Source organism: Gorilla gorilla, chromosome X (assembly GCF_029281585.2).
Source record: "Gorilla gorilla gorilla isolate KB3781 chromosome X, NHGRI_mGorGor1-v2.1_pri, whole genome shotgun sequence".
Lineage (NCBI taxonomy): Eukaryota > Metazoa > Chordata > Mammalia > Primates > Hominidae > Gorilla > Gorilla gorilla.
In genome coordinates this window covers 102794992-102822581 of record NC_073247.2, presented here as the reverse complement: position 1 = coordinate 102822581, position 27590 = coordinate 102794992, and the positions used below count along the sequence as shown (strand labels likewise).

The window sequence follows — 27590 nt, the reverse complement described above, 5'->3', positions numbered from 1 at the left end:
AATTGAATGATCTTGACACCCTTCTCAAAAATTCATACATTTTAAAAAGTTGACTGAAGGTATCAGAGAATAACCTAGCCAAGCAGAAGATGAGAAGCTAACACATTGAGGCAAGATCTGCATTGTCATTTTTACTCTTGGTACATTTGTCAATTCCCCATTCAATGTATAAATGCTAAACAGAATGCAGCAACCTCTATGTTACAGCAGCCTCCCTGGACTGGAGCAACAAAATTGAAATTTACTGCTACAAAGTAGTCTGGAGACACAGGGCCAAAATCTCAGAGAAAAGGAAGTTTCAGAGAACTGACCTTGATTTTGTGCAAGAAATTCTCTCTTGAGTTGGTATTGTACCCATGACGTGGGTTAGAGGCAGATAAGTAAAGGAGATGCTATAATAGCTTTACAGAGCCAGAATGTATAGAAAAGAATTCAATAAATATGTTATTCTGGGGAAACGAGAATCTAGATTCAGGGCTTTTTTTTTTTTCTTCATTTGAGGTCCAGGAAGGGCTTTATCCTATGTATAAAGTCAAACCATATATAGACCAATATTTTATGCATCGAAATTATCCATTCCTACACTACTTGCCAGTGAGGAAAAAAATATAAATCTTCGTGGAGAAAAATGACATCATCTAAAGCTTTTATAGTTTTTGATACAGCATATCCAGCACCAAAAAACCATTGCCAGGAAATAGGGCCATGATATAGTAGGCTTTGTGTCCCCACCCAAATCTCATCTTAAATTGTAATCCCCAGGTGTTCAGGGATACCTGGAGGGAAGTGATTGGATTAAGGGGGCATTTTTCCCCCATGTTGTTCTCCTAATAATGAGTTCTCACGAAATCAGATGGTTTTATAAGGCAATTTTCCCTGCTCTTGCTGGCACTCTCCTGCCGCCATGTGAAAAGTTCCAAGTTTGCATTCCCTTCACCTTCCACCATGATTGTAAGTTTCCTAGGCCTCCGCAGACATGTGGAGCTGTAAGTCAATCAAACTTCTTTTCTGTATAAATTACCCAGTCTCCAGTAGTATCTTTATAAGAGTGTGAGAATGAACTAATACAGGCCACATGGTTGAAAACCAATAGAAAAAAAAAAAAGACATAGTATACAAAGGTATCGCAGAATATCAAAGTTATCAAGGTCATCTGACCCAGGCATTAAAAGAGCTACACTTAATATTTTCGAGAAAATGGATTAAAAGATAGATAATTTCAACAGAAATATGAAATCTATAGCAAAAAATCAAATAGAAACTCTAGAACTTAAACATACAAAAATTGATATTAAGAAGTAAATATTAAGATGCAAATAGTAGGATATACATAACAAAAAAATTATCAGTGCAGTTGAAAGAAAATGAAGAGATTTCTGATTCCTTGCAGCTGCAAGTTTGCCAGGCTTAGCACACAAAAGTACAGGATACTCAGCCAAATTTGAACTTTATATAAGCAATAAATAATTTTAGTGGAAAAAAATACTTAAATATTATTTAGAAGCTTACTTATTGTGAATTTGAATTTCAAATTTATTTGGGCCTCCCTCATTTTATCTCAAAACCCTAATCTGCTTAACTTTTCATTACATGAATTTGCAATATTCTTGCATTTTGAAATATATAGGTTCATAGGTGCCTTAAAATATATTCACTGTGTGACTCATTTGAAATATTATTTTCTTGTTTCTCAAAATATATAAAATCTTTGTCTAACAAAATCTAGGCATAATTACCTTAAGGTATTTACAGTTGTTTACATTTTCTGTAAACACAATATTTTTCCAGTAACTCCAATGTTTTCCCATCGTTTCTAAAGCATTTTACTTTGTCATATAACTTCTCTTTTCTTGAATTTTTTCTGGCACTACTTTAAAAATACATACAAACAATCAAGTTAATATTGACCCTGTCCTCCTACCCCATGACTATCTTCTACCGCAGTATCCAATTGAATAATTTCATAATTGCACCAAGTTGTTAATTTTTGTAAAGTTGTTGATTCTCATTTTGTAATGCGTATACACACATTAATGGTTTGTGCATGTGTTCCTTTTATATAAAAATGTGTTTCTTTTATCTATTTGTTGGTTATGTCATTTGCAAATTTGTGCAACTGTCTACCCATCATAAAGATTCATTTGCTTTCTCAACCAGTCTGATTGTTGATTCTGACTTCAGAGGATAAGGTAAACAAACTATTCATGTAATGGGGACTCATTCTGACAGGTATATTTCTGATATTTTGAACTTATAAAAATCAGGTTTACAAACACCACATGTTCTCACTCATAGGTGGGAATTGAACAATGAGAACACATGGACACAGGAAGGGGAATATCACACTCCGGGGACTGTTGTGGGGTGGGGGGAGGGGGGAGGGATAGCATTAGGAGATATACCTAATGCTAAATGACGAGTTAATGGGTGCAGCACACCAGCATGGCACATGTGTCCATATGTAACAAACCTGCACATTGTGCACATGTACCCTAAAACTTAAAGTATAATAATAATAAAATTTAAAAAAAATGGAAATAAAGTCAAAAAAAAAGGAACCATTAAGTAGGAGAGAGATGTGAAGAAAGTTACAGGTACAGAAGTGTATTTTTGGTAAGAAAGATTTTCTATAAAAAATGCGGTAAATTTTTGTCCTAAGGTAAAAGGACTGGTTATTTAGGAAGGAGAAAATATAGGAGAAAAGAGAAAGTCTAAGCTAGTCATCAAAGGTTCATGCAGGTCATATAAGATTGTGAAGGATGAATTTGTAAAAGGAATTTTGTGTGTGATCAAGTTGGCTATAATTAAAAGGGTGTTATTTATGAGTCTTTCTAAAGATTGAGCTTTGATATTAAAAATACACTGATATAAAAAAATCAGGTTTATGATACCTATGTGTCTTACAAATTACTTCCAATGGCTTTCATTTTATTTTTCTCTTCCTTATGCCAGTACTACTACCACTTTTTTAAATGTGCATTGATATTTTAGTGGATTCCAAATGACCTTTTATTTCTTTTTTGGCATTTTTTATGGAGCATCTATATGAAAAAAATTTCCTCTTTTCAAAATTTGGCTGTAAGATATGCACACAGGTACCATAAGGACACACTCTGAATTTAACTACTCATTTTCCAAGTTGTAGTTACAGATATAGGAAAATATTAAAAATGTATATTTCTTTTTTTTTTGACACTTAAGTATTAGCATTTTATTTCAAGCACTTATGCTCATCCTTGAGTTTAAAAAGTCTAACAAAATCTAAGAACCCGGGTTCCTTTAAAACATGTTTACCTACTTGTGGAGACACCAACAGGAACCAGCAAACCATTGTTTATTTATTTACATAATGTATCTCCCATGGAGACCTATTTGGCTTACCACTCTTCATAGGCCTAGTACAATCTCATAGAGCACCCTAGGATTTCACTGATCAATACCTAATGGCACCTAAAAGTACCTATGCTTCTTTTCTTGTTCCATGAATCCGTGAAAGTCTGCAGATCCTCCCAGCTGTAGAAGCAGTCATGTTTTTTTACCAAAATCAGCATTTTGCTTCATGGAAACACAGGCAACATCTGATAGCAAAGAGGGCATTAAGATTTGACTTAACCAAAATTGCCTGACAACAAAAAAGTCATTTCATCATTCTGCTTTGCAATGTAGTCTTCAGAAATCAACTGTGATAAAAAGCAGGAAATAACTGTTAAAATTTTAGCAACTCCTAAAAGGCTGGAAGGTGGGTTTAACAGTTTATTAGGATTTATAAGTGTCATTTTAAAAACAGTCGATTTAAACCATGTAGAAATAAGTATGCAAAAAGTCTGCAAAACAAAACATACTTTAAACATGTTTAAGTAGATAGATTATCTGAAATTCTGGATTTTTCAGTCACTTCATTGTTATGCTATGGCAGCCAAGTAATCCTTAACTTCAGTTGGAGTAAGCCTCCTAAATCCAGCTTCATTGCAGATTCCAACTTCTATGTTATCCTCTGTCATTTGCCCTTCAAAGCTTTCCTTTAGGGTTAAGATGGCTGTATGAATGGCATCTTCAAGTTCCAGATCTTCATTATATCTTTTCTCAAGGAAAGTCTTCCCATTCACATAGTTCTTTCCCATTGCTGTAGCTTTCCAGGCAAAGTAAGCTCCAGATGGATCTGACTGAAATAAATATGGTCGTCCCTCATTCCAACCACAAATAAGTAAAGAAACTCCAAATGGACGAACACCACCTGACTGAGTATATTCTTGCATCACAGAAGCTACTCTCTGTACCAGCTGAGCTGTAGGAATGGGTTCTTGGTACACAAGATAGTATTGTTGAGCTAGTTTTCGAGCTCTGTGCACAAGCACTCCGTAATCGGGGCCCATGCCACTGTACACCAAACCTATATGCTTGGTAATTGGTTCTACTTTGTCTACACTTCGCTCATCATACAGAATGGATTTCTGTTTTTTCTCAGTTGCTAATACCACACCATTTGCAGCTTTAATTCTTGTCCAGATTGAATATGCTTTGGCTGCTGTAGCTGGAGGAGCCCCGTCCGTGGGAATTAAAAATGTATATTTCTTTAGAGCTAGTGATTAGTACGCTATTCTGACACAATATATACTTATAACAGCTGTGTTCTGTCTATAGCTTTTCTGTTGCATGCTAACCAATGTGTATTGGAATAATTTGAAAAGCATTAAGAGATTTGCAATCTTTCCAGGTATGAAAATTCAGTAAGTAAATATTTTGATTCATAGAATTCATGTGAATGGAACTGATTGTTCCCTAAAAAGTACTTGCCTATTTCTGAGGTATTTCTTGATACTGACAAAAATCTTCCAAAACCATTAAGCCAACGAAAGATCAGATTTATATAATCAAATTTGCACATTATATACTAGGCTTTAATTCAAAAACTGTAAATTACTGAAGCATGCAACATTTCCAAACAGCTCTCTGTAGAAGTATTGAATAGGATTTTCCAAATCGTAGAAGTTTGGTAAACAAATGAACACCTATGAGCTGTATTCATCTTCCTAAAGAAAGAGCCAATTTATATATCAAATAATGTGATCTTGTGTGTGCTATTTCAATAACATGTTTTTAGTCTAGTGCTATATAAACTTTTGTAATAGTTAAAATCATACTGGCTAAATGATTTATAGTTTCCAAAACAAAGCCAGATGTATTTCTAGGCTTTTGACAGAAAAAATGTTTAAATAAATTATGTTGTGTACAGACGTGTGTGTACATATATTTATAAATATATATGATAGATATATATATACACATATGTATATTTGCAATAATATGTATATATACACATAAATTTAATGTTTCCTTGTACATCATCTTCTTATCTTGAAAATTCAAAGTCTGAGGCATTGGGGCATGGAATATGTATTTAATTTATAGTTACCTAAAATTAGAGAACTTTCCCGAATAAGATTTACTTTGTATGAGGGACAGGCTCTGGAAATTTTTAGAATATGCAGGTAATTTGTGATGCACTTACGTAATAGTAGATAATGAAATCTGTTATATTCCTAGTGCAATTGGTTTTTACACAAATTTTATATAATTCTGCTTGTTATGTTTCTATGTGCATTATTGTAAAACAAATTATGAATTAAACAAGTTGATCAACATTTTTTAATTCCATGTGATATTGGTACCTACGTAAGCTGTTTATTTTTAACTAAAGTTTTTATTATTAAAAGCACATTCTCAAGTAAAAATGCAAAAGCACAGGAATGTATAGAATGAAAAATCTTATATCCCCTCACTACCGTCATTCCAATCTACAAAGATACTATTAAAAATTTTGCATGTCTGTATCCTTCAAGAATTGGTTTACAGAGGTACAAATCTATGCACACAGATAATAGGTTGAGAGAGAGGGAGAAAGTAGATAGGTAGTTACACAGCTATATATAAATACACACGTGTACACACACATACTACAATAAATACTATAATGGTCTCTGGACCAGTATATGAGTACATCCATAAATAAATTCCAAGATGTAGAACAAAAAATGTATTTTAAATTCTAATTGATATAGTCAGATCCTCCTTCCCCTCAAATAAGTAACTTACTTTTCCACTACAAATATCAAAGTATGAGTTTTTCAACCTATTCAACGGTGAACTTTATCAAAATTTAACTCATTACTGCTTTGATAGATAAAATATAGTACCTCTTTGGTACTATTTCAACAGCTGTATTTTTTCAAGTCCACATAGCACTTGTGTTAATGAAATAAATTGCAGATTGGGCAAAGATATAAACATGGGCAAATTATTTTTATAATTTTGGAAGTCTTGGGTCTTCCTAAGAATAACTAAAATCCTACAAATCATATTAAAAGTTTACTCAATTGGATCTCATTTATATTAAAACCCAATATATATTTGAGAGTATTTCTAAAATGCCTGTGTTCTTATCTTTGTTAATCTATTCAAAAAGAGTATCAAATTATTATTTTTTTTTTCTGAGATGGGGTCTCACTCTGTCACCCAGGCTGGAGTGCAGAGGCATGATCTCAGCTCACAGCCACCCACGCTTCCAGGGCTCAAGTGATTCTCCCACCTCAGCCTCCCAAGTAGTTGGGACTACAGGTGCACACCACCACACCAAGCTAATTTTTGTATTTTTTGTAGAGATGGAGTTTCACAATGTAGCCCAGACATAAGCAATCCACCCCATCTCAGCCTCCCAAAGTGCTGGGATTGCAGGCGTGAGCCACCCCACCCAGACACAAGGAAGACTATCAAATTCTTAATTGCCATATCTTATTTTAAAATCTGGAAGAAGGGCCAATATGACTAATTATTATTTTTTATTAGTGGCCATCTGGGTAATTTATAGATACATTTCAATGTAAATTTGTCAGGATAGTTAATATATTATCATTTTTATTTGAATAATATTTAATTTTGATATAAATATAAGGAACAGGGATATCTTCTCTGGATTATTTAAGACCCAAAACAAAGAACAGTTGTGTATTAATTTAGCTCTTAATTATTTCAAGAGAGTTTTAAATGCCATGCACCAAACTCGTCAAATATCTCAGTGTTTCATACCTGTTGCTGATGTAAAGGATATATTTTCTTTCCTTATAATTTCCAATTAATTACTTTCTATATATTGAAAATCTATTGCACTTTGTGTATGAATTTTGTACCCAGCTATCATACTGAATTACACTATTGATGTTAATTGCTGTGCAAAGATTGCTTTCAAGAATGCAATCATATAATCTAAAAATATCATTCATGTTTTTCTAAGTATTTATTCCTTATTTCTTGTAGTTATCTAATGATGTTATCCAGGAAATTCAGAAAAGCATATGGGTGGTGATAAAATGCATTGTTGCTTTACTCACAGCTAGAGCTTTCTAATAAAAATGATGTCTGTTTTGTTGTGAGATATGTATATTGAGCTATATCTAGCACTTTGAAAGAAATATCAAACTACTACTATCTTCTTAAGAGGTTTTTTTGTTGAATTATAGGTCTGCAGGGTACATGCACAGGTTTGATACATGCATATATTGTATACTGATGGGGTTTGGGTTTCTAGTGAGCACATTACCCAAATAGTAAGCATAGTACCCAATAGGTAGTTTTTCAAACCCTGCCATCCTCCCTGCTTCTCCTGTCTTTTAGTCCCTAGTGTCTATTGTTTCCATTTTTAGGTCCATGGGTACCCATTGTTTAGCTCCCACTTATAAATGCAAACATGCCATATTTTTTGTTTTTGCATTACTTCACTTAGAATAATAGCCTAGAGCTGCATCCATGTTGCTGAAAAAAGCATAACTTCGTTATTTTTTGTAATTATGTAGTATTTTGTGATGCACTTACACGATATTATTTTTATCCAATCTACCATTGATGGAAATTTAAGTTGACTGTACACCTTTGTTGATTCAATCACTATTGTGAATAGTGCTGTGGTAAACATATGAGTGCTACTGTCTTTTGGTAGAAAGATTTATTTTTCTTCGGGTAGATACACAGTACTGGGATTTCTGGGTCAAATGGTAGTTCCACTTTTAGTTCTTTCAGAAATCTCCATACTATTCTCTGTAGGGGTTGTACTAATTTACATTCCCACCAACAGGGTATAAGCATACCCATTTCCCACAACCTCCCCAACATGCTATTTTTTGACGTTCTTTATTATTATTATTATTATTATTATTATTATTATTATACTTTAAGTTTTAGGGTACATGTGCACAAGAAAAAAACACACAACCCCATCAAAAAGTGGGCGAAGGATATGAACAGAAACTTCTCAAAAGAAGACACTTATGCAGCCAAAAAAAACGTGAAAAAAATGCTCCTCATCACTGGCCATCAGAGAAATGCAAATCAAAACCACAATGAGATACCATCTCACACCAGTTAGAATGGCAATCATTAAAAAGTTAGGAAACAACAGGGGCTGGAGAGGATGTGGAGAAATAGGAACACTTTTACACTGTTGGTGGGACTGTAAACTAGTTCAACCATTGTGGAAGTCAGTTTGCTGATTCCTCAGGGATCTAGAACTAGAAATACCATTTGACCCAGCCATCCCATTACTGGGTATATACCCAAAGGATTATAAATCATGCTGCTATAAAGACACATGCACACGTATGTTTATAGCGGCACTATTCACAATAGCAAAGACTTGGAACCAACCTAAATGTCCAACAACGATAGACTGGATTAAGAAAATGTGACGTTCTTAATAACAGCCATTTAACTGGTGTCAGATAGTATCTCGTTGTGATTTTGATTTGCATTTCTTTGATGATTAGTGATGGTGAAAATTTTTTTCATATGTTTGTTTGCCACATGTGTTTCTTCTTTGAAGGTGTGTTTTCTTTGGAGAAGTGTCTTCTCATGTTCTTTGCCCACTTTTTAATGTGGTTATTTGTTTTTTACAAGTTGATTTATTTAAGTTCCTTATAGATTTTGAATATTATTCTTTTTCTGGATGTATAGTTTGCAAATATTGTTTTTGTATTCTGTAGCTTGTCTGTTTAATCTATTGATTTTTGTTTTGCTGTGCAGAAGCTCTTTAGTTTAATTAAGTACCATTTGTCTATTTTTGCTTTTGATACAATTGCATTTGATGTATTAGTTATAAATTATTTGCCTAGGCCAATATCCATAAAAGGTTTTTCTAGGTTTTCTTCTATGATTTTTTACAGTTTCAGGTCTTACATTTAAGTCTTTATCCACCTTGAGTTAGTTTTTGTGAGAAGTAAGGGTCCAGTTTCAGTCTCCTGCACATGGCTGGTGAGTTTTTCTAGCATCATTTATTGAATAGGGTGTCATTTCCCCATTGTTTATTTGTTTTAACCTTGTCAAAGATCAGTTGGTTGTATGTGTGAGGCTTCATTTCTGGGTTCTCTTTTCTTTTTCATTTATCTGTGTGTCTATTTTTGCACCAGTACTCTAATGTTTTGGTTGCTATAGCCTTGAAGAATTTAAAGTCATGTGAAGTGATGCCTCCAGCTTTGTTCTTTTTGTTTTGGATTGCTTTGGCTATTTGAGCTTTTTTGGGGGTTACATATTAATTTTAGAGTTATTTTCCCTAATTCTGTGAAAAATGACATTGGCAATTATATTAGTTGGGGTTCTCTAGAGGAACAGAACTAATAGCATATATATATGTATACATATATATACATATATACATATACATATATATACATATATATACATATATACATATACATATATATACATATATACATATATGTGTGTGTGTATATATATATACATATATATATATATATGGTAGTTTATTGAATATTATTAACTCATATGATCACAAGGTTCCACAATAGGCCATCTGCAAGCTGAGGAGCAAGGAAGCCAGTCTGAGTCCCAAAGCTGAATAACTTGGAGTCCAATGTTCAAAGGCAGGAAGCATCCAGCACAGGAGAAAGATGTAGGCTGGGAGGCTAGGCCAGTCTAGCCTTTTTACATTTTTCTGCCTGCTTTATATTTGCTGATAGCTGATTAGATGGTACCCACCCAGATTAAGGGTGGATCTGCCTTCCCCAGCCCACTGACTCAAATGTTAATCTCTTTTGGCAAAACCCTTACAGACACACCCAATCTCAATACTTTGCATCCTTCAATCCAATCAAGTTGACACTCAGTATTAATCATTACAATAGTTTAGTAAAAATTGCTTTGAATCTCTGTACTGCACTGGGAGGTATGGTCATTTTAACAATATCGATCTTTCCAATCCATGAGTATGGAAAGTTTTTACAGAGGTGTGTGTCTGTCATCTACTATTTTTTTCATTAATGTTTTATAGTTCTCCTTGTAGAGGTATTTCACCAATTTGGTTAAATGTATTCCTAGGAATTTTATTTTTGTGTGATTATTATAAATGGGATTGAGATTTTTATGTGGTTCTCAGCTTGAACATTATTGGTGTATAGAAGGGCTACTGATTTTGTATGTTGATTTTGTATCCTGAAACTTTACTGAATTTGTTTATCAGGGAGGGAGTCTTTGTAGGAGACTTTGGGCTTTCTAGATATAGAATCATGCCATCATAGGCAGAGATAATCTGACTTTCTCTTTTCCAGTTTGAATGACTTTTATTTCTTTCTCTTGCCTGGTTTCTCTTGCTGTGACTTCCAGTACTATGTTGAGTAGGAGTGGTGACAGTGGACATCCTTGTTTTGTTCCACTTCTTATGAGAAATACTTTTAGTCTTTTCCCAGTCAGTATGATGTTAGCCATGGATTTGTCCTGCATGGCTTTTATTATTTTGAGGTATGTTCCTCCAATGCCAAGTTTGTTGAGGGTTTTTATCATGAAGCTATATTGGATTTTATTAAATGTTTTTTCTGCATCCAATGAGATGATCATATTTTTTTTAGTTCTGTTTATGTGGTGAATTGTATTTATTTATTTGGATTCCAGGGATAAAGGTCACTTAATTGTGATGAATTATCCTCTTTTTTTTTGATATGCTGCTGCATTTGATTTATGAGTATTTCACTGAAGATTTTTGTATCTATGTTCATCAAGTATATTGGCCTGTAGCTTTTTACTTTTTAGAGTCCTTACCTGATTTTGGAGTCAGAATTATACTGTTTTCATGGATTGAGTTAGAGAAGAATCCTTTGTTCTTAACTTTTTGTTATACTTTCAGCATGATTGGTGCCAAGTCTTCTTTATTATGTTGTGTAGGATTCAGCTGTGAATCCGTCTGATCCGGGGCTGTTTGGAATTGGTAGTTTTTTGTTTTTTTAAATATTGACTCAATTGCATAGCTAATTATTGGTCCGTTCAGGATTTGAATTTCTTTTTGGTTCAATCCGGAGAAGTTGTGTATTCTCAGGAATGTATCCATTTTCTCTGTTTTCTAGTTTGTGTGCATAGAGATGTTCATTATAATCTCTGAGGATCCTTTGTATTTTTGTGGTATGAATTGTAATGTCACCTTTGTCATTTCTTATTGCGCTTATTTAAATCTCTCTTTTTAATTGGATAATCCAACTAGAGGTCTATCACTTTTTTATACTTTCAGAGAACCACCTTTTGTTTCATTGATCCTTTGTAATGTTTTTTGTCTCAATTTCTTTTAGCTCTCCTCTGATCTTTGTTATTTCTCTTCTTCAGCTAGCTTTAGAATTGGTTTGTTCTTGATTTTCTAGTTTCTTGAGGTGCAACGTTAGGTTGTTAATTTTAGATCTTTCTAAATTTTTGATGTAGGGATTTAGTGCGGTAATCTTTCCTCTTAAAACTACTTTTGCTCTATCCCAGACGTTTGGCACAGTGTGTCTTTATGTTCATCTGTTTCTAAAATGTTTTAATTTCTGCCTTAATTTTGTTGTTCACCAGAAAGTTATTTGGGAACAAGTTGTTTGGTTTCCATGTATTTATGTGATTTTGAGAATTTCTCTTGATATCAATTTCAAATTTTATTCCACTATTGTCAGTGAACATGCTTAATATGATTTCAATTTTTCCAATTTATTAAGGTTTGCTCTATGACCAAGCATGTGGTCAATTTTACAGAATGTTCCGTGCACAGATGATAAAAATGTATATTCTGTGGTTTTGGGTGGAGTATTCTGTTGATGTCTATTAGGTCCATTTTGTCAAAAATCCAGTTTAAGTCCAGTGTTTCTTCATTACTTTTCTACCTGGATGATCTGTCTTGTGCAGTCAGTGGTGTGTTGAAGTCATCCACTATTAGTCTGTGGCTGTCTGTCTCTTTTCTTAGTTCTAGTAGTATTTGTTTTATAAATCTGGGTTCTCTGACGTTGGGTGCATATATATTTAGAATGGTTAAATTTTCTTGTTGAATTGAATCCTGTTTCTTTATGTGAAGCTTTTGCCTTTCTAAATAGCTTTTGGTTTAAAATCTGTTTTATGTGTTACAAGAATAGCTATCCATGCTCTTTTGTGTTTTCCATTTGCATGACTGATCTTTCTCCACTTTTTAGTTTGAGTCTGTTGGTGTCGTTTTACATGAGATGGGTTTCTTGAAGGAAACAGAAGATCGAGTCTTGTAATTTTTTTGGATATTTTAAATGGAGTATTTAGGCTATTTATGTTCAAAGTTAATATTAATGTGTAAAGTATTGTTCCTATCATAATGTTGTTAGCTAATTTCTTTGCAGTCTCAATTATGTAATTGCTTTATAGAATCTGTGAGCTTTGTATTCATGTGTGCTTTAATGGTAGCATGTATCATTCTTTCATTTCCATCATTAGAATTCCTTTGAGCATTTCTTGCAGGAGCAGTCTGGTGTTGATTTATTCCATTAGTGTTTGCTTATCTGGGAAATACTTTATTTCTTATTCCTTTATAAAGCTTCATTTCACAGGGCATTAAATTATTGGCTGGCGTTTTTTTCTTTTATGAAGGCTAAAAATAGGCACCCCCTATCTCTTCTGTTTTATACAGTTTCTGCTGAGAAGCCTGCTGTTAGGCTGATGGAATTTCTTTTATAGGTGATTTGACCCTTTTCTCAAGCTGCCTTCAATATTTTTTCTTTAGTGTTGACTTTGGACCGTCTGATAACTATATGCCTTGGGGACCATCATCTTCTACGATGTTTCACAGGTGTTTTCTGAATTTATTGTATCTGAATGTCAACTTTTCTAGCAAAGATAAATTCTCCTGAATTATTCCCCCAAATATGTTTTCAAAATTGCTCATTTAAAAAAAAATTCTTTTAGAAATGCCAAGAAGTCTAGGTTTGGTCACTTTACATAATTCAAAATTTCTCAAAATTTTCATTTATTGTTAATTATTTTTTTAATTGCCTGAATGGTTTAATTTGAGAAACCTGACTTGAAGATATGAAATTCTTTTTTCTGCTTGGTCTAATCTACTGTTAAAGCTTCCAACTGTATTTTAAAATTCCTGTAATAAAATTTTCAATTCTAGTCCGGGGGGCTGGCAAGATGGGAAGTAGGAACAGCTCTGGTCTGCAGTTCCCAGTGAGATCAACTCAGAAGGCAGGTGATTTCTGCACTTCCATCTGAGGTACCTGGCTCATCTCACTGGGACTGGCTATACAGTGGGTGTAGTGGACAGAGGGTGAGCTGAAGAAGGGTGGGGCATCACCTCACCCGGGAAGTGCAAGGGGTCGAGGAACGCCCTCCCCTAGCCAAGGGAAGCTGTGAGGGACCATGCCACGAAGAATGGTGCATTCCAGCCCAGACACTGTACTTTTCCCATGGTCTTTGAAACCCACAGACCAGGAGATCCCCTTGGGTGCCTACACCACCAGGGGCCTTGCGTTTCAAGCACAAAACTAGGTGGCCGTTTGGGCAGACACTGAGCTAGCTTCAGGAGTTTTTTCTTCACACCCCAGTGGCACCTGGAATGCCAGCAAGACAGAACTGTTTACAGCCCTGGAAAGGGGGCTGAAGCCAGGGAGCCAAGTGGTCTAGCTCAGCAGATCCAACCCCCATAGAGCCCAGCAAGTTAAGATCCACTGGCTTAAAATTCTCGCTGCCAGCAGAGCAATCTGAAGTTGACTTGGGACACTCAAGCTTGGTGGTGGGAGGGGCTTCTGCCATTACTAAGGCTTGAGTAGGTGGTTTTTCCCTCACAGTGTAAACAAAGCTGCTGGGAGGTTAGAACTGGACAGAGGCCACCACAGTTTGGCAAAGCTGCTGTGGCTAGACTGCCTCTCTAGTTTCCTCCTCTCTGAGCAGGGCATCTCAGAAAGAAAGGCAGCAGGCCCAATCAGAGGATTATAGATAAAGCTCCCATCTTCCTGGGACAGAACACCTGGAGTAAGGGGCGGCTGTGGGTGCAGCTTCAGCAGACTTAAATGTTCCTGCCTACTGGCTCTGAAGAGAGCAGCAGATCTCCCAGCACGGTGCTTGACCTCTGCTAAGGGACAGACTGCCTCCTCAAGTGGGTCCCTGACCCGCATGCCTCCTGACTGGGAAATACCTCCCAGGAGGGATCGACAGACATCTCATACAGGAGAGCTCCAGCAGGCATCTGGCAGGTGCCCTTCTGGGATGAAGTTTCCAGAGGAAGGAAAAGGCAGCAATCTTTGCTGTTCTGCAGCCTCTGCTGGTGATACTCAGGCAAACAGGGACTCAAGTGGACCTGTAGCAAACTCTAGCAGACCTGCATTAGAGGGGCCTGACTGTTAGAAGGAGAACTAACAAACAGAAAGGAATAGCATCCTTTCTGTTTTTAAATTAACAAAAAGGATATCTCACAAAAACCCCATCCAAAGGTCACCAACATGAAAGATGAAAGGTAGACAAATCCAAGAAGATGAGGAAAAACCAGCGCAAAAAGGCTGAAAATTCCAGAAAACAGACATCTTCTTATGCTGCAAAGGATCAAAACTCCTTGCCAGCAAAAGAACAAAACTGGACGGACAGTGAGTTTGACAAATTGACAGAAATAGACTTCAGAATGTGGGTAATAACAAACTCTTCCGAGCTAAAGAAGCATGTTCTAACCCAATGCAAGAAAGCTAAGAACCTTGCAAAACAGTTAGAGGAATTGCTAACAGAATAACTAGTTTAAAGAAGAACATAACCTGATGGAGCTGAAAAACACAGTATGAGAACTTCGTGAAGCATACACAAGTATTAATAGCTGAATAGATCAAGTGGAAGAAAGAATATCAGAGACTGAAGGTTAACTTAATAAAATAAAGTGTGAAGACAAGATTAGAGAAAAAAGAATAAAAAGTAATGAACAAAGCCTCAAAGAAATATTGGACTATGTGAAAAGACCAAACCTACGTTTGATTGGTGTACCTGAAAGTGACGGGGATAATGGAATCAAGTTGAAAAACACTCTTCAGGATACGATCCGGGACAACTTTCCCAACCTAGCAGGTTGGGAAACATTCAGGTCAACATTCAAATACAGGAAATACAGAAAACACCACAAAGATACTTCTTGAGAAGAGGAACCCCAAGACACATAATCATCAGATTCATCAAGGTTGAAATGAAGGAAAAAATGTTAAGGGCAGCCAGAGAGAAAGGCCGGGTTACCCACAAAGGGAAGCCCATCAGACTAACAGTGGATCTCTCTGAAGAAACCCTACAAGCCAGAAGAGAGTGGGGGCCAATATTCAACATTCTTAAAGAAAATAATTCTCAACACAGAATTTCATGTCCAGCCAAACTAAGCTTCATAAGCGAAGGAGAAATAAAATTATTTACAAACAAGCAAATGCTGAGAGATTTTGTCACCACCAGGCCTGCCTTACAAGAGCTCCTGAAGGAAGCACTAAATATGGAAAGAAAAAACCGGTACCAGCCACTGTAAAAAACTATCAAATTGTAAAACCATCAACACTATGGAGAGACTGCATCAACTAATAGCATCATAATGACAGAATCAAATTCACATATAACAATATTAACCTTAAAAGTTAACAGGCTAAATGCCCCAATTAAAAGACACAGACTGGCAAACTGGATAAAGAGTCAAGACCCATTGGTGCGCTGTATTTGGGAGACCCATCTCACATGCAAAGACACACATAGGCTCAATATAAAGGGATGGAGGAATATTTACCCAGCAAATGGAAAGAAAAAAAAAAAAAGCAGGTGTTGCAATCCTAGTCCCTGATTAAAAAAAAAAAAAAAAAAAACCTTAAACCAACAAAGACCAAAAATGACAAAGAATGGCATTACCAAGTGGTAAAGGGATCAATGCAACAAGAAACAAGAAAAGCTAACTATCCTAAATACATATGCACGCAATATGGGAGCACCCAGATTCATAAAGTAAGTTCTTAGAGGCCTACAAAGAGACTTAGACTCCCACACAATAATAGGGGGATACTTTGACACCCCAGCATCAATATTAGACAGATCAATGAGACAGAAAGTTAACAAGAATATTCAGGACTTGAACTCAGCTCTGGACAAAGCATACCTCATAGACACCTACAGAACTCTCCACCCCTAATCAACAGAATATACATTCTTCTCAGTACCACATCATACTTATTCTAAAACTGACACCATAATTGGGAGTAAAACACTCCTCAGCAAGCGCAAAACCATGGAAATCATAACAAACAGTCTCTCAGACCACAGGGCAATCCAATTAGAACTCAGGATTAACAATCTCACTAAAAAACATGCAACTACATGGAAACAAAACAACCTGCTTCTGATTGACTACTGGGTAAATAACTAAATTAAGGCAGAAATAAATAAGTTCTCTGAAACCAATGAGAACAAAGACACAACATACCAGAAACTTTGGACACATCTAAAGCACTATTTAGAGGGAAATTTATAGCACTAAATGCCCACAAGAGAAAGCGGGAAAGATCTAAAGTCGAAACCCTGACATCACAATTAAAAGAAGTAGAGAAGAAGAGCAAACAAATTCAAAAGCTAGGAGAAGACACGAAATAATTAAGATCAGAGGAGAACTGAAGGAGATAGAGAAAAGAAAAACCCTTCAAAAAAATCAATGAATCCAGGAGCTGGTTTTTGAAAAGATTAACAAAATAGATAGACCACTAACCAGACTAATAAGAAAAGAGAGAAGAATCAAACAGACAAAATAAAAAATAATAAAGGGGATCTCACCACTGATCCCACAGAAATACAAACTACCATCAGAGAATACTATAAACACCTCTATACAAATAAACTAGAGGATCTAGAAGAAATGGATAAATTCCTAGATGCATACACCCTCCCAAGACTAAACCAGGAAGAACTCAAATCCCTGAATAGACCAATAGCCAGTTATGAAATTGAGGGAGTAATATAATAGCCTACCAATCAAAAAAAGCCCAGGACCAGACAGATTCACAGTCAAATTCTACCAGAGGTACAAAGAGGAGCTGGTACCATTCCTTCTGAAACTATTCCAATAAATAGAGAAAGAAGGACTCCTCCCTAACTCATTTTATGAGGCCAGCATCATCCTGATACCAAAACCTGGCAGAGACACAACAAAAAAAGAAAATTTCAGGCCAATATCCCTGATGAACATCAATGTGAAGATCCTCAATAAAATACTGGCAAACCAAATCCAGCAGCAAATCAAAAAGCTTATCCACCATGATCACGTCAGCTTCATTCCAGAGATGCAAGGCTGGCTGAACATATGCAAATCAATAAACGTAATCCCTCACATAAACAGAACCAATGACCAAAACCACGTGATTATCTCAATAGATGCAGAAAAAGCCATTGATAAAATTCAACACCACTTCATGCTAAAAACTCTCAATAAACTAGGTATTGATGGAATGTATCTCAAAATAATAAGAGCTATTTATGATAAACCCACAGCCAATATCATACTGAATGGGCAAAAGCTGGAAGCATTCCCTTTGAAAACCAGCACAAGACAAGGATGCCCTCTCTCACTACTCCTATTCAACATAGTATTGGAAGTTCTGGTCAGGGCAATCAGGCAAGAGAAAGAAATAAAGGGTATTCGAATAGGAAGATAGGAAGTCAAATTGTCCCTGTTTGCAGATGACATGATTGGATATTTAGAAAACCCCATCTTCTCAGCCCAATATGTCCTTAAGCTGATAAGCAACTTCAACAAAGTCTCAGGATACAAAATCAATGTGCAAAACTCACAAGCATTCCTATACACCAAAAATAGACAAACATAGAGCCAAATCTGGAGTGCACTCCCATTCACAATTGCTACGGAGAATAAAATACCTAGGAATACAACTTAAAAGGGATGTGAAGGACCTCTTCAAGGGAACTACAAACCACTGCTCAAGGAAATAAGAAAGGACACAAAGAAATGGAGAAACATTCCATATTCATGAATAGGAAGAATCAATATAGTGAAAATGGCCGTACTGCACAAAGTAATTTATAGATTCAATGCCATCCCCATCAAGCTACCATTGACTCTCTTCATTAGAAAAAACTACTTTAAATTTCATATGGAACCCAAAAAAGACCTTGTATAGCCAAGACAATCCTGAGCAAAAAGAACAAAGCTGGAGGCATCACTCTACCTGAGTTCAAACTACACTACAAGGCTACAGTAACAAAAACAGCATGGTACTGGTACCAAAACAGATATGTAGACCAATGGAACAGAACAGAGGCCTCAGAAATAATGCCACACATCTACAACCATCTCATGTTTGACAAACCTGACAAAAACAAGCAATGGGGAAAGGATTCCCTATTTAATAAATGGTGTTAAGAAAACTGGCTAGCCATATGCAGAAAACCGAAACTGAACCCCTTTCTTACACCTTATACAAAAATTAACTCAAGATGGATTAAAGACTTAAACATAAGACCTAAAACCAGGCTGGGCGCGGTGGCTCACACCTGTAATCCCAGCACTTAGGGAGGCCAAGGTGGATGGATCACCTGAGGTCAGGAGTTCAACACCAGCCTGGCCAACGTGGGGAAACCCCACCTCTACTAAAAATACAATTTAAAAAAAACAAAAAAAATTAGCCATGCATGGTAGCGGGTGCCTGTAGTCCTGGCTACTTGGGAGGCTGAGGCCAGAGAATTGCTTGAACCCGGGAGGCAGAGGTTGCAGTGAGCTGAGATCGTGCCATTGCACTTCAGCCTGGGTGATGAGCATAAAACTCCGTCTCAAAAATAAAAACAAATTAATTAATTAATTAATGTAAAAAAATACCTAAAACCATAAAAACTCTAGAAGAAAACCTAGGCAATACTATTCAGGACATAGGCATGGGCAAAGACTTCATGACTAAAACACCAAAAGCAATGGCAACAAAAGCCAAAATTAACAAATGGGATCTAATTAAACTAAAGAGCTTCTGCACAGCAAAAGAAACTATCATCAGAGTGAACAGGCAACCTACAGAATGGGAGAATATTGTTGCAATCTATCCATCTGACAAAGGACTAATATCCAGAATCCACAAGGAACTTAAACAAATTTACAAAAAAAAAAAAAAAGACAACTCTATCAAAAAGTGGGCAAAGGATATTAACAGACACTTCTTAAAAGAAGACATTTATGTGGCTCATCATCACTGGTCATTAGAGAAATGCAAATGAAAACCACAATGAGATACCATCTCATGCCAGTAAGGATGGCAATCATTAAAAAGTCAGGAAACAACAGATGCTGGAGAGGATGTGGAGAAATAGGAACACTTTTTCTCTGTTGGTGGAGTGTAAATTAGTTCAACCATTGTGGAAAACAGTGTGGTGATTCCTCAAGGATCTAGAACCAGAAATACCATTTGACCCAGCAATCCCCTTACTGGATATATACTCAAAGGATTATAAATCATTCTACTATAAAGACACATGCACATGTGTTTTTGTTGCAGCACTATTCACAATAGTGAAGACTTGGAACCAACTCAAATGCCCATCAATGATAGCTGGGATAAAGAAAATGTGGCACATGTACACCATGGAATACTATGCTGCCATAAAAGAGGATGAGTTCATGTCTTTTGCAGGGACATGGATGAAGCTGGAAACCATCATTCTCAGCAAACTAACACAGGAAGAGAAAACCAAACACTGCATGTTCTCACTCATAAGTGGGAGTTGAACAATGAGAACACATTGACACAGGGAGGGAAACATCACACACCAGCGCCTGTCTGGGGGTGGGGGTTTAGAGGGAGGATAGTATTCGGAGAAATACCTAATGTAGATGACAGTTTGAAGGGTGCAGCAAACCACCATTGCAGGTGTATACCTATGTAACAAACCTGCACGTTCTGCACATGTAACAAAGAACCAAGTGTAATAATAATAATTCAATTCTTGAAGATCTATTTTTTTTGTTAATATAACTATCTCATATTTTATATCCTGAATTGTTGTTCTGGCGTCTTTGTTTAGGTTTTGTACTTTGTCTTGGATCTCATGATGTTTACTTGCAGTTTGTATTTTGATTTTTTGATCTGTCGTTTCAGACTTTTCAATTTGGTTATTATCCATTGCTAGAAACCTAGTGCAATTCTTTGGAGGTGTCAGGACACTCTGGCTTTTTGTAATGCTAGAGTTCTTGTGCTGATTTCTTCTTGTCATGTGAGGAATGTGTCACTTCTTATTTTTCAATTTGCTATCATTTGGATGGAACTTTGTATTTTATTTCTTTTTATTTTTTCTCTTGAGAGTATGACTGTTGCGTATGTTTTGTATAATCATTTTGCTTCACTTCTGGATGCTTTCAAGGGGCCAAAGATCTGTTTGTGTTCTTTTGCTGTGGATAGATTCTGTGTGGAGACTTTCTCAGCTCCTGCTTGTTGTAGCAATGTATTGGGCATATGAGTTGACACAGTATTTCATGCACTGCTGAGGGAGTGGAAGACTCAGGAAGCTTATCTCATGTACTAGTACTAAGCCATTCCGGCAGCAATTTTATTTGGTAGTGCAGATCAGCCTCTGGTCCAGTATGTGGTGCTTAAGAATAAGAGCCAGCTCACCCAGGGTAGGGTGGTGAGAAAAGATCATGTTGGGTGAGCTGAGATCTTGGAGGAAGGGGCAGAGAGGCGTGCAGGATCTCCTTGTTCTGAGCTGGTGGGAACATGATCTGCTTCCTTATCACTTCCATTTTCAGGGCTCATTATCTTCAGTTTGTAAAGACTGTTTCCTTTAGTTCCTGGCTGCAATATTGCTTCAGTCTGCAGATAAATGCCTCTGATGGCTACTACCCAAATGGGCTCAGGGTAGAGCCTCTTCCCCTAGTCCAGGGTAGGCAATTCTGTGACTTGTCTGTCCTCTTTTTCTGGCATGCTGCTGTTCTGTGTAGGAAGAGAGAGTTAGGTCCCATGCTCTGAGTACACCCAAGAGGTGTGGGCTCACCTGCAGCAGAGGTAGAGCCACCGTGAAAAATGCAAACTCTTCCTCTGAGTGCACACAAGGCAGCCCTTAGTGGGAAGAATCACTGCTGCATCCACTGAGGGTTAAATCTCACAGATTCCTGCAGCATCCTAGGAATCTGCCAGTCCCCTATACTTGCCAGTGTCATAGCAGGTTGTGGGATATGTTTGTGGGAGGTCTAGTGTTGTGACAACTAAAGGGCAGAGAATCCCCAGGCATGGCAGTGGCTTGCCATGGGTGCACAACCAGTCTGGCATCTGACATCTCAGTGCAGGTGTGAGGGGAGTACAGGCAATACCTGCATGAACTGGCCGCCCAGTTCTCTTTTACTGGAAAGTTTTTAAATTACCGTCAACAGCGTTGCCCTAGGTTACAAAGGCAGAGGGGCTCCCCAACAGTTTGGCAGTCAGCAGATTGTCACAGGGGTGAGGGGAGCAAAGAAGCACTCCCACAGAACCTTTCCATGGGGCTCTGAGTTCCCCAGGGGTTGATCTCGGCTAGACTCTTGCTGCTTCCCTTTTCTGCATCTGGGCTTCTTCCTGTAGGCTCTCCAATAAGCCCTGGGTCTCTTCTCTCAGTTTTCCATTTGGAACTTGTCCATTCACCAGTAAATTTGATTTTCTTTCTGAGGAGAAGAGGCATTAGATGGCCCGAGTTAGCCATCTTGAAAAACATAATTGGAACTACACTGTAATTTGACTTTTGTAAAATATCTTCAGATATTTTTTAAGAACATTGTGTGTTTTCGGGTTTGTAAGTTTTTAAATTTTAAAAAACATTTAATTGACAAATGAAGATTCTATATATTCAAGGTGTACAGTGTGATAATCTGATATAGGTATATATTGAATAATGATTATCATAATGAAATTAATTACAATATCCTTCACCACCCATGCTGTACATTAGATTCTTAGAAGTTGTTTATTTTATAACTGGAAGTTTGTGCCATTTGACCAATATCTCCACATTTTCCCCACCCCCAGCACCTGGGAAACACAGTTCCGCTCTCTAAGTGTTTCACTTTTTTAGATTCCACATATAAATGAGATCATACAGTATTGGTTCTTCTGTGTCTAGCATGTTGCACTTAGCAATAATATCTCCTTGCTGTCAGAAATGAAACGTCTTTTTCCTGTTTTAAGCTGAATAATATTTATTGTTTGTATACATACACATTGTGATAAACACACACACACACACACATATATATATATGAAATTATATGCGGGGTGCAGTGGCTCATGCCTGTAATCCCAGCACTTTGGGAGGCTGAGGTGGGCAGATCACAAGGTCAGGAGTTCAAGACCAGCCTGGCCAACATGGTGAAACCCTGCCTCTACTAAAAATACAAAAAATTAGCTGTGCTTGGTGGTGCACACCTGTAATCCCAGCTACTTAAGAGGCTGAGGCGGGAGAATCGCTTGAACCTGGGAGGTGGAGGTTGCAGTGAGTCAAGATCGTGCCATTGCACTCCAGCCTGGGTGACAGAGCAAGACCCCATCTCAAAAAAAATTATATATATGAAATATTATATATATATAAACATTTTCTGTATCCATTTATCCATTAGTGAACACTTGGATAGATTCCATAGCTTAGCCACTGTGAATAAAGCTCAATGAACATGGGAATCCAGATATCACTTTGACATACTAATTTCATTTCTTTTGGGCATGTAACCAGAAATTGGATTGCCTATAATTTCATTGTATTGCCTTTATAAATTACCAAGTCTCAGGTATTTCTTTGTAGCAATGCAAGAATGAACTAATACAGTTAGTCTACCTAAAGGTTTGTCAGATTTCTTCTTCTCAAAAAACCAACTCTTGGTTTTATTGATCTTTTCTATTGTCTTTCTTGTGTCTATTTTATTTTTGTTCTGATGTTTCCATTTTCTTTATCCTGACTTTTAGCTAAGTTCTTCTTTTTCTTGAGGTGCAAATTTTGACTGTTATTTGAGATCTTTTTTTTCTTAATGAAGGCATTTATTGCTATAAACTTTACTCTTAGAACTGCTTATGCTGAATCTTTTAAGTTTTTGTATGTTATGTTTCCATTTTTGGTGTTCTTATAATGGTTTTAAACTTGCTTTTAATTTATTTTTTGGCCCTCAGTTGTTTAGGAACAAGTTGTTTAATTTTCACACATTTCTGAATTTTACAACATTTCTGCTATTGGTGATTTCTAGTTTTATAACATAGTGGTCATAAAAGATATGTGATATGATTACAATATTCTTAAATTTGTTAAAGGTTGTTTTGTGGCCCAAAATATGATATATTCTGATGAAGATTCCATATATACTTGAGGAAAAAATTTGTGCTACTGCTATTGGATAAAATGTTCCATGTATATCTCTTAGGTCCATTTGTTCTATGCATTTGAATGAGCAAACACTTCTTTCAGTATTTACAGACTACTTTTGGCAGATGAAGACCTTCTCCTGTTGATTTCCTGTGCTTATTGGATTATCTCCAAGATTGTGGCCAAGTGGTGTTTGAACCAGGTCATGTGACTGCTGCTGGTTTTGCAGTGGAATTTGCACTTAGTGGGCCTGTTACCAGGGGCTCTAGGGAGTATGAATCCTATATGTTTTTCGAGTGGACTGGACTGACTCCAGGTCTTTGGTCAGCAGATCTGGCACTGGAATAAGGATCTACTTCAAAATCTGCAGATGGTTTTCCTGTTTCTAGGTGATGAATGGGTACTGCTTCTTCTAGGTCTCTGGGAGGGCTTATGCTGGGTAACTCTGAGAATCCTCAGACAGATAATACCGACCCTAGACCATGGCTGGAAGGGCTTTGAACTGAGTCCAGGACTGGTTCAAGTCTGTAGCCATGACTGAGGCGTATAAGCCTGCCATTGGTGTCAGAAGTGGATTTGTATTCTAGTGGCTTCCTGGGAAAGCAGGACTGTTCTCAGACCATAGCTGACATGAGCTGGAGTCAATTTACAGGGCTGTTTTAAGATTCACAGTGGGGCCAAGGTCAGTAGGCTTGCCTACAGAGGCAATGCTGAGTGAATTTTTCTCTAGGCCCCTCCGCAGTGTGGAAAGAACTGCTCTCAAACCGCAACTTAGAGGGGCTGGGCTGAGTTGCAGAGCTATCTCAGGATCTGCTGTGGGGCATGGCCAATGTCAGCTGGCCTGGCTACAGGGGCATGGACAGGCATGTATTCCTTCAGGCAGAGCTGCTCTCAAACTACAGTAAGAAGGACTGGGGCTAAGTTTGCAAACCATTTTAGTATCTACCATGGAACTGAAGTCAGAAGGCCTTCCCCAGTGACACTAGTGTGCATGACTCCTCCTGGGCCTTTGGCAGATAGTTTTGGTCACAGAAACAAGGTAAAATAGTGCTGTAGACAAGTCCACAGGGAAATAAGGCTGTTTCCAGGTTTGGCACCAGGACAATGGTTTTTGAGTCTAGCACTGGGGCATGGGTCTTGCCTCTTAAAAAGGCATTCCTAGGTCCTAGGTGCCACCAGAGTTTCACAGCCTCCTACCTCAGTCCTAATGTTTCCACAAATGCACTTTTGTCCATGGATGCCTGCAAAATTATTGTTGTCATAAGGAGATATGAGTGCACCAGCTCCTAATTCTCCATCTTGCTGAATATCACTCTTCTCATTTTATGATTTTTATCTACTGGCTTTTGATTAGTATGATACAGTATGTTAAATATTTACCTAAGACTAAACCTTTTCTAGCTGATATTTTATTTAAGGTTTTGCATCTGAAATTGTACTGCATTTTTCTTTTTTATCTATTTGCTATGTCAGTTTTGCTATCAATATTATGTGAGCTTTAAAATAAATGTTTGCAATTTTTTTAATTCGTGTTCTGCAACTGTGTTAGTTTGCTAAGGTTGTCATAATGTTATAGGAGTTATTAAAAAATTATCTTAGGCAGATAGAGAGGAAAAGAGGTCCTTGGGAAGTTGTTGTTTCTTTTAAAGCAGCTCCAGAAATGTTTCTTGTCTAGCAGGAAAGCACTGGTTCTTAGAGTCAGGCTGGCCACCTTTGATACGCAAATGCTGGCCATTAGAAACTGGGTCTGCCCAAACATGGCAATTCCTGCCACCTTCTTGCCCTTGCCCCAACATGTGTCTGGCAAAACGGCCTCCCCAACGTATCCCCATGTGTAGAACATCATGGCGCACTGCATTTGCATAATAAAAGGCTAGGGTGGGAGGGCCAGTTTTTTCATGGGCTATGTGAATGACATGCCTGGTCAAACCAATCCCCTGAGCCCTATGCAAATCAGACACCACCTCCTCCAGCCTACTCATATAAGTAGCCACTTTTCTGTGGCACATGGGGTCTCCTCTCTTGGCTTTGGGAACCCCTCCCTCTGTCTGTACAGGGGAGCTTCTTCCTTCTTTCTTCTCCCTTCTTTCTTGCCTATTAAACTCTCCACTCCTTAAAACCACTCCACATGTGTCCATGTCATTTTACCCAATTCCCACGAAACAAGAGCCCTTGTGTTCCTCCACTCATCGGAGCTGTATCAATAACAACATACCGAAGAGTTGGATGGATTAAACAAGATAAATTTATTTCTCACAGTTCTAGAGGGATAGAAGTATAAGATCAAGGAATCTACAAGTTTACCTTTTCCTAAGGCCTCACTCCTTGGCTGACAATGGCTGTCATCTTGCTGTGTCCTCACATGATCTTTCATCTGTGCCCACATGTTCTTGCTGTCATTCTGTGTGTGCAAATTTTCTCTTCTTATAAGAACACTGGTCAGATTAAATTAGGCTTCACACAAGTGGCCTCATTTTGACTTAATTACATCTTTAGGGGCTACCTCTGAAGAGTCACATTCTGAGATATGGAGTGTTAGAGATTTAACATCTGAATATTGGGGGCACACAATTCAGCCCATCACAGAAAGAGTTAAAATAGTACTGGATTCATCTGTATTCTAAAGATTTAAGATAATTGACCTACAAAGACATTCCATGACTAATAAGTTTTAAGTAGTTCTTTGACTACTTTTTCAAAACTGTTTTCTCCAATGACAATTTGTCTGTTTAGATTTTCTAGCTTTTTAAAGAAACAATTTTGTCATTTTATATTTCCCAAAAAATCAGGTATTTCATCTATATCATCTTTGATATTATTTTTATAAACTTGAATTAATTATATCATTTTTTCTTCTGTATCAGTGTTCACTTCCCCATTTATATTTTTCATGTGCGTATTTTGTGCTTTCTTCTTTTTTCAAATTTTTAGGCATGTTAGTGATGTATCTATCTATATTTAAGGAACAAATTATTTGATTTACTTATGAGATCTACCGCTACCGTTTATTTTTCAAATTTTTTCTTTATTTTCATTGTGGTCAATACTCTGGTTAAAAACTGTGATATTCTGTGGTCTTGAGTTCATCCTGGGGCTGTGTGAGACATAAATAAACTCTTTGCAAGTTGGAGAATTGTAGTATTGTTGGTAATTTAAGAGCCAGGTTTTCAGAGTCAAATACGCATGAATATAGATCCTGAACATGTATGATTTCAGACAAGTTATTTAAACTCCAATACCTCAGTTTATTTGGAAAAGAAGTGTAAGTGTACCTATCAATGTGGATGATGAAAGGACTACATAAGATATCAGAGTTGTTAAGAGGAAAGGTTCTGCAGAGTCATTGGTCTTAAATCGTCAATCCATTTACGCTCTGTGTGACTGTGTTTAAACGATTTATCTTTTCTCTGCCTGAGTTTCTTCATTTGTAAAATAGAAATAATAATAATACTTACCCAGGTTACTTTTGAAAAATAATTAGGATTAGTACTTCTAAGCATTTCAGAGAGTGACTGGCCCTTAGTAAAATAGTAAAAGAAATGAAGAATTAGTATTACTACTAGTGTATTTGGGCCCTGATATTTAGAAGTAGCCTCAATAAACAATAAATGACTATTAATGAGAAAGGAAATGTTAATATATTAGAACTGCCTATATGTACATTTATCTGAGAATCTGACCTATAAATATGTTGTAAATCAACTCTAATTGTCTTAACCAATAATTTGTTTCATGAAATCAATGTTTCTTTTATTTTTTGTCATTTACTTTTTAAAAATTGTAGTGAGATATGCTAATATAAAATTTCCCATTCTAACCATTTTTAAGTGTACAGTTCAGTGGCATTAACTATATTGTTAATGGAAATCTTGTTAATGTACATTGTTGTGGAAACATCACCACCATCTACCTCTAGAACTTTTTATATTCAAAAACTGAGAATTTACCTATTAAACAATAATTAC

The 27590-nt window shown here is 36.8% G+C and overlaps 1 protein-coding gene across 1 annotated transcript; it reads right to left on the bottom strand.

Moving 5' to 3' along the window:
• Nucleotides 1–3740: 3740 nt before the first annotated feature.
• On the bottom strand, nucleotides 3741–21981 carry LOC109024670 (proteasome subunit alpha type-2-like). The gene is made up of 2 exons (XM_055375783.2): nucleotides 21771–21981; nucleotides 3741–4579 (listed from the first exon to the last, which is right to left on the bottom strand). Exons 1-2 carry the CDS (start codon nucleotides 21979–21981, stop codon nucleotides 3903–3905), a joined length of 888 nt encoding a protein of 295 aa, XP_055231758.2. The 3' UTR covers nucleotides 3741–3902.
• Nucleotides 21982–27590: the final 5609 nt, after the last annotated feature.

Excerpts from the sequence above, each read along its gene's own strand:
- LOC109024670 (XM_055375783.2), bottom strand. The coding sequence starts at position 21,981 with ATGGCTAACTCGGGCCATCTAATGCCTCTTCTCCTCAGAAAGAAAATC. Across the intron at positions 4,580-21,770 it reads GAGCCCCATGGAAAGGTTCT|CTCTAAAGAAATATACATTT; the intron begins GTGGGAGTGCTT and ends ACTAATCACTAG.